General features: G+C 39.7%; 1 protein-coding gene across 4 annotated transcripts in view; it reads left to right on the top strand.

Moving 5' to 3' along the window:
• Positions 1-20,852, top strand: part of LOC149315900 (chemokine-like protein TAFA-2) — a 139,801-nt gene that overhangs the window by 53,706 nt on the left and 65,243 nt on the right. Inside the window, exon 2 of one of the 4 annotated variants that reach the window (XM_089514398.1) lies at positions 370-434. The exons of the other annotated variants lie outside the window; for them this stretch is intronic. Within the exon in view, the coding sequence (XP_089370524.1) occupies positions 407-434 (28 nt within the window). The 5' untranslated portion in view covers positions 370-406. The remainder of the gene's footprint in view (positions 1-369; positions 435-20,852) is intronic. 4 annotated transcript variants of the gene reach the window in all.

Genomic DNA, 20,852 nt, shown 5'->3' with positions numbered 1-20,852 from the left:
TGGGAGAGACTTTCTGATTCTGGATAGACTAATCACTGGCAAATGAAAGTGATTAATCTATCATTGATTAATCTAGTCTGCTCAAGTCAGGAACACCTTCATCCCCGATCACTGGCAAGCAAAGGGCAAACAATATTTGACGCCCACCCATGGACCACCCAAAATTGGGATTAAAGTAGAATTCATTTATCATACTGCAAATGCTAGTACCACAGAAGCAGGAAAGGAGTCAGTAATCTAAAGAAAGATCGAAGTTATGGACATCAAATTATAAGGGAAGGAAAAGGGTAATGCATGAGAATTTTTTTAGTAGAATAGATGAGAAATGGGGTTTTCAAAAATCCATGTAACTATTTCCTTCTCTCCAAGCTCAAGATAGGAACAAAGGGTGGAAAAGAGTAAAGCCATGAGTGGCATTTTTCAGCTTCATTCTGGTAAGCCTTTTACTGTAGGCTTTTAAATTAATGGAAATTTAATATAAAACATAATACTTAATTTCTACCTTCTAACCTAAATTTAATTAAATTAGATTATTTTAGCTTATTAACAATTAACTAAACCCATTAACCCTTTTTGACTACCATTTCCCTCTATGTGCACATTGAATATATGTGGTATTACTACAGCAGACTTCAACTGCAAATTTCACACATTCATTGCCATGTATGAAAAGACTCCTATGAAATGCTGTATGCATCTGGTAGTTCTGCGCATTGAGATAACTCTCTGAATTTGTAGTTTTATTCAAGATTGTTCTCAGTTATTACAAAGAACACATATTCAGTTTTTAACTTGTATGTTTGTTTGTGTATTTTTTGTTTTGTGCCTTTTTAGATACTGTATTGGATTTAATACTTTTTTAAGGAGGGGAGGGTATTAGGGATTTTATATGTTCTGTATTTTTAACTTTGTTAGCCGCCCCGATTGTTCTCAGAGGGGCGGGATACTAATAAATTTTATTATTATTATTATTATTATTATTATTACATATAGATTGGGGTGGGGGCACAACTTTCTGTTTTTCTGCTCCAGACATCCATAGGCATTCATTGTACAGACGCTAACCTAACCTCTAAGAAAGACTTAAAATATATAATGTCTTCCAAGGGTGCACCATTATGATAAGAGTCAGCTGCCTTATTATGTATAGAGGAAAGAGTTGGTTCCATTAAAAGTGCTTCCTCTTGCTTACAGTGGTCAGGATCCCGTTGAGGTCATTTGCTTCTGCCAGTTCCCTTATACATGCCATTGTACTTTTTTTTGGCAATGGATATATTCAGTTCATGGTTTTCTAACTGGAATTCCACAAGTTCATATGAGCCTAAGCTTTACTGTTAGTCCCAACTAGGTTGGTTGGTTGGTTGGTTGGTTGGTTGGTTGGTTGGTTATTTATTTAATTTATATCCTACTTTTCTTCCAAGATAGGATTCTAGATGTTTTGGAATAATTTTAAGAACAATTAAACTAAAACATTAGTTTACAAAAGTTTAAACTAAAAAAGATTTTAAAAGATTAATCTAAAATATTAGTTTACAAAATTTTTAAAAGTATTAAATAACATTTAAAAATAATTTTAAAAATTAACACATTTAAGTATATACACCAGTAAAAGATTAAAAATACAGTACAACATTTTACATATTATACACATTGAATCAATCATTTTTTATTCGTGTTGTTCACAGGATCAGTGCTTTCTATTACTGGTTTCTGATTGTCAGGAGCCCTTTGGTTATCAGTGACCATTTGCTGAGTTTTTGACTCAGATTGGCAGCTTGAAGCTGTTTCTGCATTGTGGCTGTTATTATGTGCCTTTATATGGACTCCAACTAGCAACCATATGATAGGGTTTTCTTGTCAAGATTTGTTCAGAGGTTTGCCATTGCCATTGCCTTCCCCTTAGGTGGAGAGCGTGTGATTGGCTGAACAGATATTGAAATCCTTATCTCATGGTTTCTGAAAGGGGAGAAGAAATTATCTGATGGATTTTTGGAGTGGGAACAGCTGTGGTTGTAATACCCTTGAGAACAGATTTTCTGGAAGCTGATCTACATGGATATATATGTCCCCTATAACCACATACATAAGATGATACTACAGTGGGCCCTTCACTTATGTGGGGGATGCATTCCTGTATGTAAGGGGAATTCCAAGTATGCTGGGGAAGAGTGCTGAGGATTCCACAGACAGCCAAAAGGACAAAGAGCAGATCAAGACAGAAGTATCCCTAGAAGCCAAAATGACAAGACTTAGACTGCCATACTTTGGACACATCATGAGAAGGCATGAATCATTGGAAAAGACAATAATGTTAGGAAAAGTGAAGTAAAAAGAGGGGAAGGCCACATGCTAGATGGATGGGCTTTATTAAAGAGACCACTAATATGAGTTTTCAGGAGCTGGGCAGAGCAGTAGAGGACAGGGGGACCTGGAGATGTCTCATCCATAGGTCGCCATGGGTTGAGATAGAGATGTAAAGGCAGTTAACAACAAAAGCATAGTTATGGGGGTGTGGTTAGAATGTAACAGAATGCAGAAAGAAGGACCCTAGTTTCAAAAAGTAGCATAAAGTGATACAGGTCTTTCAAGTAGGTGGTCTGTAGTATGGAGGCATGAAAGCAATGAATCTGTCTACCAAAAGAACACTTCATTGGAATCAGAACCTTTTCTGAGGAGAATTCTTTAGTTGAATTACAGTCGTGAAAACCCGTATATTAATATACATAGTGTGCTGAGAAACTGTTGTCTCTTTTATCTCCACTAAAGGATTGGATTTGGTGAATATATCCCCATTCAGTTGGAATATGTGTTTCATTTGAACTAGTAAAATGACAATCTTGGATAATGGTCTGTATTCTCTCATTCTGTTATAACCTATCAATATTAAGCTCATGGTTCTTTTGTTTTCCTTTGAGGCTTTCAAATTTTTGATATTAGAAATTAAGACATGTTTACAAGAGAGCTTATGGAATTAAGCTGAATAAAGTAAAGAGGCCGACTTGGAATCATGTAAGACTTACATTTGCAAACAAAGAAGAATGAGTCTAGAAATATACTCACTTCTAAAAATGACAGTGTGACATGTCTTCCTGTTTTCATATCTAGAAATAATAATAATAATTTAAAAAATAGGAACCTCAGATTTGTGGAGTCGAAGGCTTTCATGGCCAGCATCCATAGTTTTTTTGTGGGGTTTTCAGGCTATGTGGCCATGTTCTATAAGAGTTTTCTTCCTGACGTTTTGCCAGCATCTGTGGCTGGCATCTTCAGAGAATGCTTCCTGGAAAAGAGTTGGGTAATACTGTGTCACCCTGGGAAAGGAGGAGTGATTTGCATGTATATTGTTTTGATGCTAATGGCAGGACTCAGGCTGGAAGGATATGTAAAGGAGGATTCATGTCTGCTTGATTAGAGCTCGTTGTCTGCTGGGAAGCCCCTGACCCATTTTTCATTTGCATTTGTTGAGTCCTCAGCTTGCTGTTTTTTCAGGACTGGAAGCCAAATCTTGTTTACTTTCAGGGTTTCCTCTTTCCTGTTTAAATTGTCCACGTGTTTGTGGATTTCAATGGCTTCCCTGTGCATCCTGACATTCAGTTAGAACCAAAGCACCTGGACCGAGCTCTACAGGCTAATGGTTACTCCAGCTCAGACATCAGAAGGGCAGCCAGGCCCAGAAAAACCCAAATGAGGGAAGATAAACAACCACCCGAAAGGAAGGTATTTTTACCATACATCAAAGGAGTCACAAACAGAATAGGGAAACTGGTGAGGTAACACAACCTTCAAATGGTTTAAAAACCAACGAAGAAAATCCACTAAATGCTTCGCTCAGCCAAGGACAAGAGAGACCCTCTCACAGCCACAGGATTTTACCACATATCATACAGCTGCGGACAAGTCTACATAGGGAACCACCAAACACAGTGTGCAAACAAGATTCAAGGAACACGAGAGACACTGCAGACTGGAACAGCCAGAAAAATCAGCAGTAGCAGAACATGTTATAAACCATCCTGGACATATAAGGTTGTTTGAAAACACTGAAATTCTGGACCATGCCAACAACTACCATGTCATATCCTTCCAGCCTGAGGCCTGCCATTAGCATCAAAACAATATACATGCAAATCACTCCTCCTTTCCCAGGGTGACACAGTATTACTCAACTCTTTTCCAGGAAGCATTCTCTGAAGATGCCAGCCACAGATGCTGGCAAAACATCAGGAAGAAAACTCTTATAGAACATGGTCACATAGCCCGAAAACCCCACAAAAAACTAACCTCAGATTTGTTCACTTATTGTCAGAGATGTGCCTGGTAGATGAGCTTCTAGTTTGTAGAAAGTTATCTAAATACTGAAATGAGGATTTATTCCCCCCCCCCCCCCCCCCCCGGTATAGCTTTGTACATAGTTAAAGCAACAACACTTGTTTACCTGATATGCTAAAAACCTCTCCCACTGTTTTGGCCATCTTTGAACTGTGTGTTATGGAGCAGTTGGCAGAGGAATTGCAGGATATGATGACTTCAAAAGCTTTTTGCTCAAGACTTGCTTCCCTAATTACTTCATGCTATAGGGAGCAATTATAAGTGAGTGGCTGCTTAGGAAAGTTCTGGAGCTATTTCTATTCCCAGGCTTAGGGGAACTTCTTTGGTTTACTGCAGGGACCCAAATCCCATTGCTATAGTGTAGTATATATGTTGGCATGTGGCAGGAATTTATAAAGAGGAAAAATATCAAGAAATGCATAATAAGCCTTTGCCCTGGAGTACAGGGGCAAATGTTGCTGTGTTTGTCTGTATTGTAGCCATCTGAGATGTAAGTGTAGTTCTTAAATTTTTCAAAATCAAATTATTTTTCAAATACCTCCTCTACCTCTACTGCCTCTTTTTATCCTGCCTTTCCCTCAATACTGGAATTTGCATGGGTGTATGTGCCTTCATGTTTCCTGACGACTTATGATAATTCTAGGATTTTATTTAGTCTTCCCTGTCAGAGAACTCTGGTGCAACAAAAAACTAAAAATCCCAGGATTCCATACCATTGTGCCATGGTTGTTAAAGTGTTATTATTTCTGAAATGCCTATGCAACCATTGTTAAAAAACAAAAGATTAAAATCAACAAGACAGCACATCATTAAAAGCCCCTAGCCATCACATTCTGAAAGCTTGTTAGAACAGAATATTTTCCTTTGAAGCTGTAGAACAAAGGAAGGGAAGCATCCTAGCCTCGAAGGAGTGAGTTAGAATCTGGGAAGAGCTATTGAGAAAGTCCTCTCCCTTGTTCACACTTAACATACTTGGGAAGGTAGTAGGACTGAGAGAGAGGGGTTCTTCAGACCAGTGATTAAGGCCAGCTTGGGGGTAGAGTCAGGACATCGCGTCCACATGATGCATGCCCCAACTCTGTCCCCAGGGTGCTGTGATGCCATGCACCAATCCACACAGCATGTGGCTATAAAGTGCTCCTCTGGTCCACACGATGCAGTGCTGAAGGCACACTGTATAGCCGCAGCGCAGCGGCTGTCGTGCCCTTTCCAGGCACAAAAAGGAGCCACAGCTATCGTTCCCTGGAAGGTCGGATTGAGGCTGCAGCATATGGTTGCCGCAGCCCCGATCTGGCTAAGAAAGGGGCGGTGTTGTGCCATTCCTTAGGGGCTGTGTGTACAGCCCTAGAGTCTCATGTGAAGATCTTAGAGCACAGCCAGAATGTATAGAGATATAATGATCCTTCAAATAGCCTGAGCCATGTGTAAACAGAATTCTCTCTTTTGAGGGGGTTGATGATGGAAGTTGAGCAAAGTGTCACTGATTTGGATCTGAATTCCATATCAGTTTTCTGCATACTTGTACCTCACATTAAAGTAATATTTCTAAAGTAATTCTGCTTTAGTGCTTTGTTTCTGGTTTTGATGCAACAGAGCTTGTTATCACTGGGCCTTTCTCGCCAAATTTTGGCTGACATCGCTTGGGAACAACCTTCCAAATTGCCTCTGCTTTTAATAACCTAATGTAGGAGAGCCAACTATGCAGCTAGCTTCTAAGAAAGGCACACAGGTATTGCCAAGATGTTCCAAGAGGACTTCAATATTACTGTATTTTTTTAGAATCATGTTAACATTTCAGACACAAAAAATTACTCGTGGGAGTACTTCCCTGCTTGGAAATTGTAGCAAGGGAAGGCTGTAGAAACTGATGCTGTTGCACAGATCTTAGCCTGGTAAATGCCTGAAAGAGAGACTGACTAGAAACCTTTATAAGCTACTATAAGCTTTCCCAAGGGAAAAATGGGAAGTAAGTGCATCAAATAAAAAACGGTGAGATTGTAGCAAGAAGCCACATTGCTGCAGAAGGTTCTCAGATGAGGGTACTCATTCCTCATGTTGATTCATTCTGTTTTCTTTCTCCTACACTGGGAAACAAGAAAATGGCAGCATTTGTGAGCATATGCCAATTTTCAAATTTAATGTAAGCAGGTATGCTTACATTATCTGGCAAAAGGCTCTGTGCAGTGGTTTATAAGTTTCTATTTTTAATATAGTTGATGTGCTTCCATTGTTCAGCCCATTACTGAGCGACAAGGTTTTGTGTGAATTGGTCTTCTCTCCCTGCCTTCCTATCAATGCCATTGGGAAGAAAAACGTAATTGAAGCTATTGAAAGGTCACATAGCTAAATGGAGAACTTGTAATTTTTACTGCCTCTGTAATGCTGGTACAACTTGGATTGGGTTTGCCTTTGTGTCACTTTCTGCCAGGTGCATGATACAGACATTCCTAGGTATCTGGCAGTCAATCTCATGTGTGAATATTAATAATACATTACATTCTGCTTGAGGCATGGGCAAAGGAGCCCATTTTCTCTTGATCTGTAGTTTCTATGCAAAACTGAATCTGTATCTGGCAGTTGCTAATTTTCCCAGTATTTTCAAAGAATTGTTTGGGCAGAACGTTAATGTTTAAAAACATGCTTTGTAGCAGTGGAAGAATGCAAGTGTAATATAAAGAAGATATATTGGTGTTAAATTGCAACTGCCTTTGTTAATATATGCCACACACCTATTGCCTTTTCCATTTCTTGCCATTCACCACTCCCTCCAAATAAATAATTCTATAATGCCCTCATTGCTTAAAACAAACATATATCTGTGACTGATGTGACCATTTCAAACTCTTTGTGAGTGTTGGTTTTCTTTATTCTCTTGCAGACCTGAAACCAGATGTATATAAAGATAAACATCTGTAATAATATTTCAAAGAATTTCTAGAGCAACCATGGCATTCACTAGGATATCTGCTATTTCCCTGAGTTGATTTCATGGGGGTGATCTGTGGGAGGGAGATTTACTTGGAATGAAGCTGCATGAAGAAAAGTTACACTTGAAGAATAAAACAAGAATACAGTTTATGGGTAGGAAAGATATGTATTGTTTCCTGTGGAATAGAACGGACATGTGTATGGATAAGAAGGATTTGTAATGTGATTGTTCAGCTACAAGATTTTTCACTGTAATGCTCAGGTTATTTAAATTTACTACTCAAAATTTAATCAAACGGCCAAGCAGATAGATCACCTAGATGGTTTAATAAATGTTGGGCCTTGTATGACCAAGCAGATAGGATAGGAGCCCTGGTGGCGCAGTGGTTAAATGCCTGTAATGCAGCCATTCACTCGAAACCATAAGGTTGCGAGTTCAAGACCAGCAAAAGGGCCCAAGCTCGACTCAGGCTTGCATCCTTCCGAGGTCGCTAAAATGAGTACCCAGACTGTTGGGGGCAAATTAGCTTACTTGATAATTAGCTTACTTGCTGTTCACCGCTATGATCTCTGGAATAGCGGTATATAAATAAAACAAATTAATTATTATTATTTATGCCTCATCCACGCTGCAGAAATTATCCAGTTTGACACACTGCCATAACTGCCATGGCTTAATGCTGTGGAATTTTGGGAACTGTGGTGTGTTGTAGCACCAGATCTCTCTGACAGAGAAGGCTAAGGGTCTCACAAAACTACAATTTCCAGAATTCCACAGCACTGAGCCATAGTTAAAGTGATGGCAACCTGGATGATATCTGCAGTGCATATGCAGCCTGAGGCTATTTAATAAATGCTGGGTTTTGTATTTGGAGTAGAAGTAATACTTAATATTTTACCTTTTTCTTACATACCACATATACTCAACTATAAATTGACCTCAAGTATAAGTCAAGGGCAGGTTTGAGAACCAAAATTATGGATATTGATATGACTCATGGATAAATTGAGGATAAAATTTAGGGACATGTAGCAAACAATGTAAAAGACACATTTACTGTCTTCATACATAAATGTCTTATTCATATCCTTCTCAGCCCAATTCCTCTAGGCACCCTTTTGAGGGGAAGTACCAAAGAGGTGCCACCACTGCCATTTTTCTGACCAACCATTCCAAAAGGGTAGAAGCAGCATCATGGTGGAAAGAGTAGAGGGGGTTGGTGCTTCTTTTGGCTGCTCCTAGGATGGAGTAAGCTCTTACCTTTTGCCACTCTACTCAGAGAAGGGGAAGAGTTAAAATACTTTGACCTGTGGATAAATCGACCCAGCTTTTTGTAGTCAAAGTTTTGACTAAAATTTCTAGAATTATATGTGAGTATATACAGTAATTGCTTCTTGAGTGTTTTATGCCTTACAACTTGGGAAAAAACTTGTGTGGTTGAATGAAGATGTACATGTTGTAATGTCTGTGATAAACACATATTAAGAAGCAAAACAGAGAGAAATTGACCTTCCACTTAAAGAATCAGTAATTTCTGTTGTAGCATAGGTTTGCTGGATGTAAGAGGTAGAATACAGTGCGCTTGTGCCTTACACAGGGCACACTATATGCGACTTCAAGTTTACGCCGAAGCTGCGCAACAATAAAAGATAATGGTATGCATGCCCTTGGCGTGTGCACCACCCGGTGCTGCAAGTACATGCCCCATTGTTTTCAGTGGGCGCAAGCATATGCAGCATTCCCCTTACATGGGGGGATCCGGAATGGGCCCACTGTACTAGTCTTTGGGAGTGCTTCAGATGTCCACAGTCCTCTTCCATTAATACTTTGTGGTTTCTCAGCTTTTGGATGAGAGTATTTTCTATCTAAAAAGTTGAAATGCCTCTCTTAAGGCTGGTTCATGTCAGCAAGAGCTGTATCCTAAAATGTGCTGGGATTTTTTGTTCCATTTTTGTGTCTGTTGGCTTGGCCACAACTGGAATATTAATTCTTGCAGAAAAAGTCATACCTCTCATTGATTTTTTTTCTACGTGTTTTGTTAAAAACTAAAATTGAAACAGATTGAATTAGCATTATCACCATGTGTGTGCAAGATACTCAGTGATGTGAAGATGCAAAATAGGTTTATTGTGGTACAAAAGATAAGTCTTTAAATCCATTCCAGTTCCAGGTTGTAACACAACAAAAAGTGTCAGTGTCAGAATTGGTGTGTGTGTGTGTGTGTGTGTGTGTACATGTATGACTACTTCTGCAGGGGTCTGAATGTCCCCTGAGAAATTCTCTGAAATTGAAACCAACCATTTGGGCAGACAGAAGTTTCTTACTTTTACTTTGTATCTGGTTTTAGGAAACTTCCTCAGAGGCATGCATTCTGACACATTGATTCTGAGTCACTTAAAAAACAAAACAAAACCTTTCTCTTAAAGGCAACTGAGGAGTGAGAATGGTTAAGCATAGAAATTATGCATCCAGGGAATGTTTCATTCTGCAGTCAAGAGTCCAAATTGCTTCCCAGATGTAAAACATATGCTTGACTTAACTGGTAATATTCACTCATGTAAGCCCCAAGGCAACAGACAAAAGTGTGAAGACAAAGAGGGAAGGAAATCAGTACAATCCCACAGAATCCCTTAAAGGCTAAAAGTATCCATGGAAAATATAATACTCAGCAATAATAGGATATGGTTTCATCTGTCCAAATAACTTTTAGCAATTACTAACAAAGCAATGACTACTGCAATCCTTGGAAAGGGGGAGCCTCCTGCTTTGCAGTGCTACCGAGAAGGCAGAAACTGAATATTCCTCTAGTATTCTTATTTGTATTTTTTGTTTGCATTTATATCTCACCTTAACTGAAGGGAACTCAAGGGGAAGTACATGACCCCTGCATTTTTATTCTCACAACAACCTTGTGAGGTATGTTAGTCTGAAAGGCCATGACTAGCCTATGGTTGCTTGGTCAGCATAAGTTGTAATGAGAGACAAACTAGTAGATTTAAGTGTTAGGTGGAAAAAAAGTTACAAATCCCAAAAAATTATAGGAAATAAATAAAAATGACAGTGAGATAGACTATAGCAAGGAACAGAGCCTGCCATTCAGTATGTTGATGACATTCAACCTGGTTTAACCTAGTCTAGTGCAGTTTGACACTGCTTTAACTGCCATAGGTCAGTACGATGGAATTCTGGGATTTGTGGTTTGTTGGTACCAGAGCCTTCTGACAAAGAAGGCTAAATATCTCACAAAACTACCTGTGGGGAGGGTTGACTGTCCTCTCTGTGGGGCTGCCTTTAACTCAGAAGCTGCAACTAGTGCAGAATGCAAAGAACACCATATAGACAGCACATTAATGCCAGTTTTAAGAGCCAATATGCACCTCATCTGAATTCAGGGTACTTGCAGTGACATTTATAGCCCTAAAAAGCTTGGGACCTTGATACTTGAGGGAGTGCTTCGCTCTGTATATGGGCCTGCCTGAAGATTTAGGTCTGTTGGGTGAGGCCCTCCTCTATATTCAGCCAGTGAAGTCAATAGAGTGTACGGGGACATGTATAGGGCCTTCTCAGTTATGGCACCCCGGTTGTGGAATGCCTTTCCCATGGTGGCACAGTTGGCACCAAGACTCACTTTATTTAGGCTGCAAGTAAAAAACTAAGCTGTTTATCAAAGCCTCGCAGCTTTTGCTGAAATTGTAACACACATAGTTTTAAACTGTTTTAATGTTTTAAATATGTTTTAACTTATTAATTATATCCAGTGTATTTTTAGTTTATGTTAGCTCTTACTGAATCATTTATTAAGTGAGGGTGCTGTGTCGCAGTCCCTGAATGTTGGGTAAGATAATAAACCACCATTAGTGAAAAGTGCTGGGGTGGAGGGTGGAACCTATCAAGATCTTACAGGGTAAACAGGTCTCATACAGATAGGCCAAAATAAAGCTGCTTCGGGTCACTTTGGAGGTATGCTGTTTAAATGATGCATGCGTACTAAGAGCCCAGAAGCCATACCAAAGCCACGCTCCAGTCCTAAGGATGGGAGTGTAGGGGTACTACATGTGAAAGGTATCTAGGAGTCCAAGTAGACCACAAGTTGAACATTAGTCAACTGTGTGATGAGGCAGCTAAAAAGGCCAATGCAATTTTAGGCTGCATGAATAGATGTAAAGTGTCTAGACCAAGGGAAGTAATAGTGTCACTGTATTCTGTTTTGGTCATGCCCCACCTGGAATATTGTGTCCAGTTCTGGACACCACAATTCAAACAAGATATTGACAAAGTGGAGCTTGTCCAGAAGAGGGCGACAAAAATGATGAAGGGTGTCCTTAGGGAGCTGGGTATGTTTAGCCTGGAGAAGAGAAGGTTAAGAGGTGATATGATAGCCCTGTTTAAATATCTGAAGTGATGTCACATTGAGGAGGGAGCAAGTTTGTTTTCTGCTGCTCCAGAGAACAGGACCCAGAACAATGGATGCAAGCTACAGGAAAAGAGATTCCAGCTCAACATTAGGAAGAACTTCCTGACAGCAAGGGCTGTTTAACAGTGGAACAAACTCCCTTGGAGTGTAGTGGAGTCTCCTTCCCTGGAGGTCTTTAAACAGAGGCTTGGTGGCCATCTGTCAGGGATGCTTTGATTGAGAGTACCTGCATGGCAGAAGGTTGGACTGGATGGCCCTTGTGGTCTCTTCCAACACTATGATTCTATGAAATTATTTTTACTGTTTTAAACTTTTTAACCTGGTTGTATTTTACTTCTAAACCACCCTGAGATCTTTTGCTACAAGTGCTTAAATATGAATAATAGTTATTATTTATTATTATTATTAATAATAATAATAATAATACAGTAAGTTTCATATTCCACAGTTTTTTTCCAGTTCATCTTTTAGAAAAGTGATCCTGGCTTTAATGAAATTTGTTAAAGAAATCACTTTTCTGTTTGCTTTTCTATCCAACTCTTCCTGTGCTTTCCTGTAAATCTCTGGTGTGCAGAGGGAAGATGCAGATCTCCTGGGAGATTCCTCTGAGATTTGTCATAGACCAGCAAGGATTTCAGTGCCACAGTTGTTTGATCATAGAAACATCCCTGCTTTCCTACCCTGCATTAGCTCCATTCAATTCTGCCTCTCAGGATAAATTCCAGGGCTGATAATTTTTTGGTCTGAATCCTGATGGTTAGTCCCAGGCATAGTAGATCCATTGAATCAATTGATGAATGGAGAGTTATCAATTACCGTATATACTTGACTATAACTTGATAAATTTTTACCCAAAAAGCACCCCAAAAACCCTTGGTATACTTATATATGGGGCAATATGGTAATAGGCTTGCCCTTCAAGCTTCTTCCACAGCCTGGCTGTCTCCTGAAGCCACTTGAGATCTCTGACTGAATTCTAAGTATTCCCCAAATGGCATATCCCAGTATTTCAGAGGGGTTTGCCATGGGAGTTATAGTGGAATCATAGCAGACTGTTGTATGAAAGGGTCCTTGAAGTCTGCCCATCCTTGTGAAACTTTAAATATATCCATCAAATTTCCTGCTGTAGAACAAAAACCAGTTTGAATGATGTACCCTCACACTCCCCACTTCTAGTAATTAGTGATGAATTTTTTATTTAAGTAAGCACAGTCCTGTGGTGAGGACTAATGATCTCAAATGGAAGCTGCTGACTGCATCCATTCTAGGAACCTTTGGCAACTTAAGTTGGAAATTCATTATCTTTGTGAGCTTAATGCTACTACTGCTTTATATAGAAATGTCTTGATCACATTGTTCAATATATATACATCCATGTAAATGCAATTGCTTGTTGAAAGTGGCATGCTGTCTCATCAGGCTTCCTTGCTATACTGCTCAGGGCTTGCTCATTACATGCAATTTCGGAAAGAAAAAGAAAGAAAGAAAGAAAGAAAGAAAGAAAGAAAGAAAATGTATTATTGAACAAACTGTATTTTTGAACAAACACATCAGAATGGAAAGTTGGTTATTAGAAAATCAGATAGCTATAAAGAGTAGTTTTCTGAATTCTTAAACAAAGAAAGAGCCAGTGTGGTGTAGTGCTTTGACTGTTCTAGTTAGTCATGTCTTCCCATGATATGACAAAAGTAGGACAGTCTCAGTGTAATCATCTTGGCTTCTAGGGAGAGTTCAGGTTTGATTTGCTGTAGGACTCATTTATTGCACTTTGCAGCAGTCCACAACATCCACAGAAGTCTTCCCCAGCACCATATTTCAAATGAGTTGATTTTCTTCCTTTTTTTCTACTATCTAGCTTTCACAATCAAAATTGGAATGGGGAAATATGATGGCATAGACAATCCTAACTTTAGTATTCAATCATACATCTTTATACTTCAAGCTCTTGTCTAAAACCTTCATAGCTGCATTTCCAAATCCTACTCTTCTTTTGATTTCTTGACTGTAGTGTCCATTCTGTTTAATGAACAAGAAAAGATATGGAAAATCTTGAACTATTTCAGTGTCTTCATCATCAACTTTAAAGATATATAAATTGTGTATGGTCATTATTTTTGTTTTCTTAATGTTCAACTGTAAATCTGCCTTTGCACTTTCTTCAGTTATCATTCCAAGACTTTGCTGATTTCAGCTAATAATATGGTGTCATCTGCATGTCTTAAATTGTTGATGTTCCTTCTTTCAGTTTTGATGCCTCCTTCCTCCAAGTCTAATCCTGCTTTAAGTATGGTATATTCAGTATACAGCTTAAACAGATACGATGATAAGAGGCAGACTTTCCTTGACACCCTTGCCAGTTGGAAACCACTTTTTCTCTCTGCTCTCTGCTAACAGTGACCTCTTGCCCTGAATACAGGTTATACATCAGGACAATCAAATGTTATGGTACACACATTTCTTTAAGAGTGAGCCATAATTTTTTAAATGATCTATACAATCAAAGGCTTTGCAGTAATATACAGCCAGCCCATAGGCAGGTTTGCCTTCCACAGCATTGAGCTTACATGGAAGGCAAGCCCTGGCAAAAGTAATAGGGCACATACCTCCCCTGCCGTGAGCACGCACCACTGTGAGCACATGCCCCACTATTTTCTATGGGGCTTGAGTATACACTCTTTCCCCCATACGTGGGGGGGGGGGGGGCAGAACAGATCCCCCAGGAATGCAGAGGGCAGACTACATAAAGCACAAGCTGATTTTCTTTTGAAATTCTTTGATGCACTCCATTATCCAACATACCTTTGCAATATGAGCTGTAGCACCTATTCTTTTCATTAACCCAGCTTGGACATCTGGCATTTATCACTCTATATATGGTAAATGTCATTGTAGAAATTGCTGTAGAATTTTGAGCATCACTTTACTTTCATGGGTCCTGTGGTAACTGCAACCCCTGGTGTCCCCTTTCTTGGGGATTGGAAAGTATATTGAGCATTTCCAATCTGTGTGCTATACTTTTGTTTTTCATATTTGTTTCCATATTTTAGTTAGAGCGGCATAGATTCTGTCTCTGTAGATTGAAGAATATCTATTTCAATATGATCTGTTTCTGGTGATTTATTTATCCCAAGTGCTCTGAGTACAGCTTCCACTTCACTTTCTAAAACTGGAGGTTTGTCTTCATATGGTTTTTCTTTGAATAAATCTGTCACTCTTTCATCTCTTTTATATACAGTGCACCTGTGTCATATGCGGGCATGCCTTATGCGGCTTCCAGCATAGGCTGGAAGCCACACTGGAAGGAGCAGCACCATGTGCCGGAAATGGCAATGGTGCATGCACCGTGCGCCGGCACAGTTGCAAGCCCCATTCATTTGAATGGGGCTTGAGCATCCTCATTTTTTCCCTTATGTGGGGGGATCCAGAACAGATCCCCCATGTAAGGGAAGGGACGACTTGTATGACCCTATTTCTATCATCTTTTACTTTTGTTTCTCTTCTGTCCTTAACTGCTTGAAGAGTTTATCTGTTATCCATAGATAGTGTCTTTTTGCATTCCTCCCTGACAATATGTCCTTGGCTTCAGTCCAAAGTTCTTCTGGCTCCCAGTCAATTGGGCTTATTAGTGCAAACCTTTTATTTTTTTACATTACATTTAAATTCTACAGGTGTCATGGCCAGCCAAGATCAGCTCTCGGAGGATGAGGAGGAGGATGAGCCTCCTCCAGAGCAAGGGCTGATTGAGGCAACACCAGGTGCTGTTCCTGCCCTGCCAGGTCCCAGCTGTGATCCTCCAGCCCCAGAGGAGGAGGTTCAACCAGGTCCTAGTGCCAAAGAGAGGCTTCCTTCGGTACCACAGCCTAGTGGTGACTCTGGAGACGAAGCTTGCCTGCAGGTGCCTTCTTACAAAGAGAGAAGACCCGAGAGTGCTTGCAGACGCAGATCACAGAGGATTGCCGAGAGGCAATTAGCCAACCAGCCTCAGGTGGCATGAGGGAGAGTTTCCCTTACTTAAGTGAGAGAGAGACTAATGCTGGTTGGTTGCTAGAGTTTATTGCATGATCCCTCGGCGTGATTGCTGCTAGCACTAGCTCCTAGTATCTAGATTCTTTGTTACCTTGACCTCGGACCGGACTTCGTTATCTCTTGGCTGTTTTGACCCTGGACTGTTTGACTACGCTGTTTCCTGGTATCCTGACTTCGGCTTGACTTTCGGAACGTTGGAATCTCTGGAATCCTGACTTCAGCTCGTATTCTTGACCTGCCCTCGGACTGCTTCTTTGCAGGGTCTGCTTTACTTCCACTAAACTAAAGGCTCTGTTGTCAGCTACAGTCAGTGTTGCTGGCAGCTTTCCCGGACAACAGGGATATTCTTCAGGTTTTATTTCCACATGATGGTTGGTTTATTGTTCTTTAGCTTTACTCATTTTTTTTTTAAATGTTAGTAGTTCATGTTCTGTTCCACAATATGCTCCTGATCTTGTTTTTGCAGACAAAATAGAGCTTCTCCATCTTCTGTTTCCAGTTATATAATCTGTTTGATTGCTATGGCCCAAAACAGACGAGCCAAAAAGACTGCCTTCTGGCCGATCTGGGGGTGTGGCATTTACATGATGCACACCCCCAGATTGGCCGGAAGTTGCACTAGGGTCACCCAAGGTTGCCCAAAAAAGGACAGCCCCAGGACTATGGCATCTGGTTGCCACAGTCCTCTGCCAATTCAAGTGTGCATGCAGCTAGGGCAGCCAGATGCTGTCCAAAGCTCCCCATTTATTTCAGCCCTATGTTGGCCATCAGATGATGTACGTGTATACAGTTGCTTCATGGACTGATTATAGAATCATAGAATCATAGAGTTGGAAGAGACTGCACGGGCCATCCAGTCCAAGATTGAAGAATGTGCTTTCAATGAGAAAAGTGTTGGCTTTGCAAAATTCAGTCATTACATTTCCAGGCCAAATTTTCCTCTGCCTTTTTTTCCTATTGCTGCGTTCCAGTCACATGATTAACAAGAAGTCCTGGTTTGATGTGTGATTAATTTACTCTTCAACTCCAGCATAAAATCTTTCACTTTCTTCTTCTGCCTAGTTGGAGCAGAAACTTAATTAAGGCTGTATTGTGTATTTTCCCACTATAAATGGCACCCCATTTTTTCCTATTTTTTTCATTTCCTGAGTAAAATACTGTCCAGTTATCTCACTCAAAATGTCACATTCCTGTCCACTTGAGATTTTTCACCACAAGTATTGCAATATTTTTGTGTTCCATTTATTATTTTACTATGTTTAGCTTCCCCTGATTCATGCTTCTCACATTCCATGTTCCCATAGTATGTGTTGTGCAGCTGTAAAATTTCCTTTTGCCTTTGGGAATGTCAACAGCTGAACATTCTTTCAGGTTGAGCCCAGTTGCCTCACTGGCCATAGTACTAGTTGTAGTTATCCTCTGCTCTAACCCAGTAGCTCACCTGGGCTTCTCATCTTGTTTCATTTTGGATTATCTCATCGTAGGGTTTTTGTGGTAAAAGTTCTTCAAAATGAGGTTTACTGTGTCTCCCTCTGTACAGTACTAACAAGCCTTAGCTTTGGTTCCACTGCTGTGGTCTCTGAAAGATTGTTCACCAGTGTCACTCCCACCACACATACACTACTTCTGCTGCTGAGTAGATATTTGGCCCATTTTGTCTGGCTCCTCAGCAAAATCCTGTCTGACATGGGAGACCTACCAGCAGCATTGTTGCCATCAGCATAGCCTGTTATCTTACAGGAGCATGCAGTCCCACCAGCATGGGAAGATAGTGCCATTGGTGGGTGGGTATCCATAAAACAAAAATAGACATGCACATATCATCATCAATCTTTATTTTGGTCATTGACCAGTATAAAATAAAAAATAAATAAATAGAGTAAAATAATGAGATTAGAATAAGTGGACTAAATAGGTAAAATAAGTTAAATGGATAAAAAAATAAGTAAAATACAGTTGTTGATACAAAATCAGAGATGATCTCTTCCATCTGACATCAGATATTACCAACCATCTGTTCATGTGTTTTACACATGATGTAACAAAACTTTGCTACCTTCAGTATGACAATTTGGTTCTGGCTGTCCAACAAATAGCGTAAATAAAACACATCAGTGTGGCTAGGAAAATTGGTTAGAGAAGAGGGGTAATCAGCTGGTGATGAATATCCTTATAAAACTGGCAATACAAAAGAACATGGGCTGTGGTTTCAATAGCACCAGTTTCACAGGGACATAGAGCTCATGAGGAATTTTCCTATATTTCCCTTCCAGCACTGCTGTTGGGAGAGCATTAAATTGAGCTAATGACAAGGCTCTCCTGAATTTGGGTACTGTAACATGATATAAGTAAGAAGCTGGATGATTAGCCAACAATTGGTTGTTTAGAAATAAATCATTAGTAACTGCAGCAGTTTCTGTTTGACCTACAATATCTAAGATCCTTTGCCTTATAACTGATTTTGCTTGATCTAATCCTGATTTTAGAATGGTATCACTAGACAGTCCAAGAAGATTCAATTTCTTATGGACAGCAGATTCCCATGAAGACTTATAGTTATCCACCAAAATCAACTGAGTCAGGCCACCAGAATTGTTGTGTAACTTTAGCCAATAAACAAGGATATTTATCCAGAGACTAACTTGGATTTTACTAATACCTGCTTCCCTACGTAATACAGCATTAGGAACACAGCTAGCAACTTGAAAAATGCCCCTTAAAAACTTTGTTTGTACTCTTTCAAGAGTAGTCATATTATTGTACGGTCCTAATTGAGCCCCATGTAACAATTGGATTCGGTCTTTAGCCATAAAGAGCTTGATTGCAGCAGGAATGAATTGAGCTCCCTTAGTAAAAAAATAAGTTTGAATTGCTGTAGCAGTTCTTTGTGCATTTTGGGTAACATAATCTAAACGAGCATTTCTATTCCCTGAGGCTTGGAATATTTAAAAATCTTGACCTGTTCAATAGGCTGACCATCCAAAAACCAACTTCTTTGTTTAGGGCATTTTGAGAAGGTAAAAATCTTAGTCTTGGAATGATTTATTGTTAATTCCTCTTCAACACAGTAGTGGGTGAATGATTTTAGCGCTCTTTTGAGACATTTAGGAGTCAAGGACAGTATTACTGCATCATCGACATATAATAATATATCAATATGCCTGTTGGCTAATTTGGGGGGATGGAAAGAAAGATTGTTCAAATGGGGAATTATTGTGTTTATAAGGCAAATTGAGGCCAGTATGCACCCCTGTCTTACTCCCTTCTGTATTTCCCTGGTAAAAATGTCCTCAAGAGCTACATTTTACCTTCAGTCTGGTGTTCTTGTGGATTTTAATAATCAGCAGAAGCAGGCATTTGTCTATTGATGTATTTTTAAATCTATCCCACAGTCTAGATCTGTGTCGAATGCAGACTTAATGTCAATAAATGCTGCAAAAAGAGATTGGCCAGCTTGGTGAGAATACTTCTCTACTAGTTATTGCATGACCATAGCATGATCTATTGTTGACCTTCCAGTCCTAAATCCAGCCTGCTCATTTCTCAGTATGTTTTCAGATTCCAGCCAGTCTATTAGTTTGGACTGCAGATGTCTGGCATACATTTTATTAATCTGGCTTAATAGACTAATTGGACGAAAATTAACTGGATCATTTCTTTTACCCTTCTTATAAACTGGTACTATAATTGCTAGACCCCAGTCTCTTGGGATCATAGCTGAGTGGTCTGTTGCTGTGAAAGGTGAAGATAGCACTGGTATCCACCAGTCTAAGTCATTTTTTAATACCTCACAGGTAATGAAATCTATTCCAGGGGCTTTTGCTGGTTTAACCTGCTCAATTAAACTCCTGACTTCTGAACTAGAGACTGGGGGCCAGTGAGGAAGAGACACTATATCCAACTCCAAGGCTGCATGCGAGTTCTCTCTATAAGCATACATAGCTGTAAAGTGGTCTTCCCAAATATTTGCTGGAATCTGGGACATGGGACTATAAATGTTTTTTGGAAAAGCTGGTGCTACCACCCTCCAAAATTGGGTAGGGTTGTTCACACTTGCAGCCACTGTCAGACTTTCCCATGATGCCTGAATAGTTCTTCTTTTTTTTTTGACACATCAGTTGTGTGTACTGTTTTTTCATGCTCATAATCTGACACTGAACAAGAAGTTGGATTCATTTTGTATTGATTAAAGAGATATTTTAGTGATTTCCAGGCCTCACAACACTCATGATCAAACCAATTGTGCCTTGTGCATGGTTCTGGGGAACAGTTAGCAAGGACTGAATTGATTCGATCAGATTACTGAAGTTGGTCAGGACATCAATATCTGATTTATCATCTACAATTGCCAATTGGAGAAGCTTAACTGATTCCCTATGAAGAAACTTAGTGAGCGCATCTGATTTTTGGGATGTTCATTTAGCACAGATAGGGCATAGATCATCAGTCAGTAATTCACTTTGACAAGTAGAAAGAAAGAAACTGTCAAAAACCTTCAGAGTCAACATGGCAGGGAAATGGTCACTTTCATGGCGACTAACAATTGCAAACTTAGACAAATAGGAGATTAAACTCAGATAAATCCCAACATAATCTAATAAAGAGGGCCTTACACCTGCCCAATGAGTGTAGTCAGCAGGGTAATCGTCACTTGTGGATCCATTCAGAATCGCTAAGTTCAGCTTTGTAAAGGTTTGCACTAAACACAACCCTCTATAGTCACTATGTTCATCCTTAGACTGTTGACACAAAATATGTACAGAAGATAAGGGTTGGTAATTAAATTTGGCAAAAGTGATTTATCATTTGCTCCAATTCTTGTGTTAAAATCACCAGCCAATATAATATGTGCTGCAGGTGATGCAGCCATTAGTTTTTCAACATATCTGTTCAGTTTATCCCATATATGCTTTATCTTTGAGTGGACTTGCAGGGGGGAGGGGAATGTAGACATTAATCAGTAATAAAAGGTTATTGTTAAATTGAAGAGTAGTTGACAAGGCATATTGATCTAATGAGGTTGATCTAATTACTTGTGTCTGTAAGGAAGTTGATATTAATATACCTAATCCCCCACAGAGCCTTCCATGACCTTTTCCTGATACAGCGTCTAACACAATTGCCTTGTACCCTACTACATAGAGGTCCTCCACA

The sequence above is a fragment of the Sceloporus occidentalis genome, unplaced genomic scaffold, assembly GCF_023333645.1.
Source record: "Sceloporus occidentalis isolate IW3139 unplaced genomic scaffold, rSceOcc1.0.p SCAF_3, whole genome shotgun sequence".
Taxonomy (NCBI): Eukaryota; Metazoa; Chordata; class Lepidosauria; order Squamata; family Phrynosomatidae; genus Sceloporus; species Sceloporus occidentalis.
This window is presented reverse-complemented; position numbering and strand designations above follow the sequence as displayed.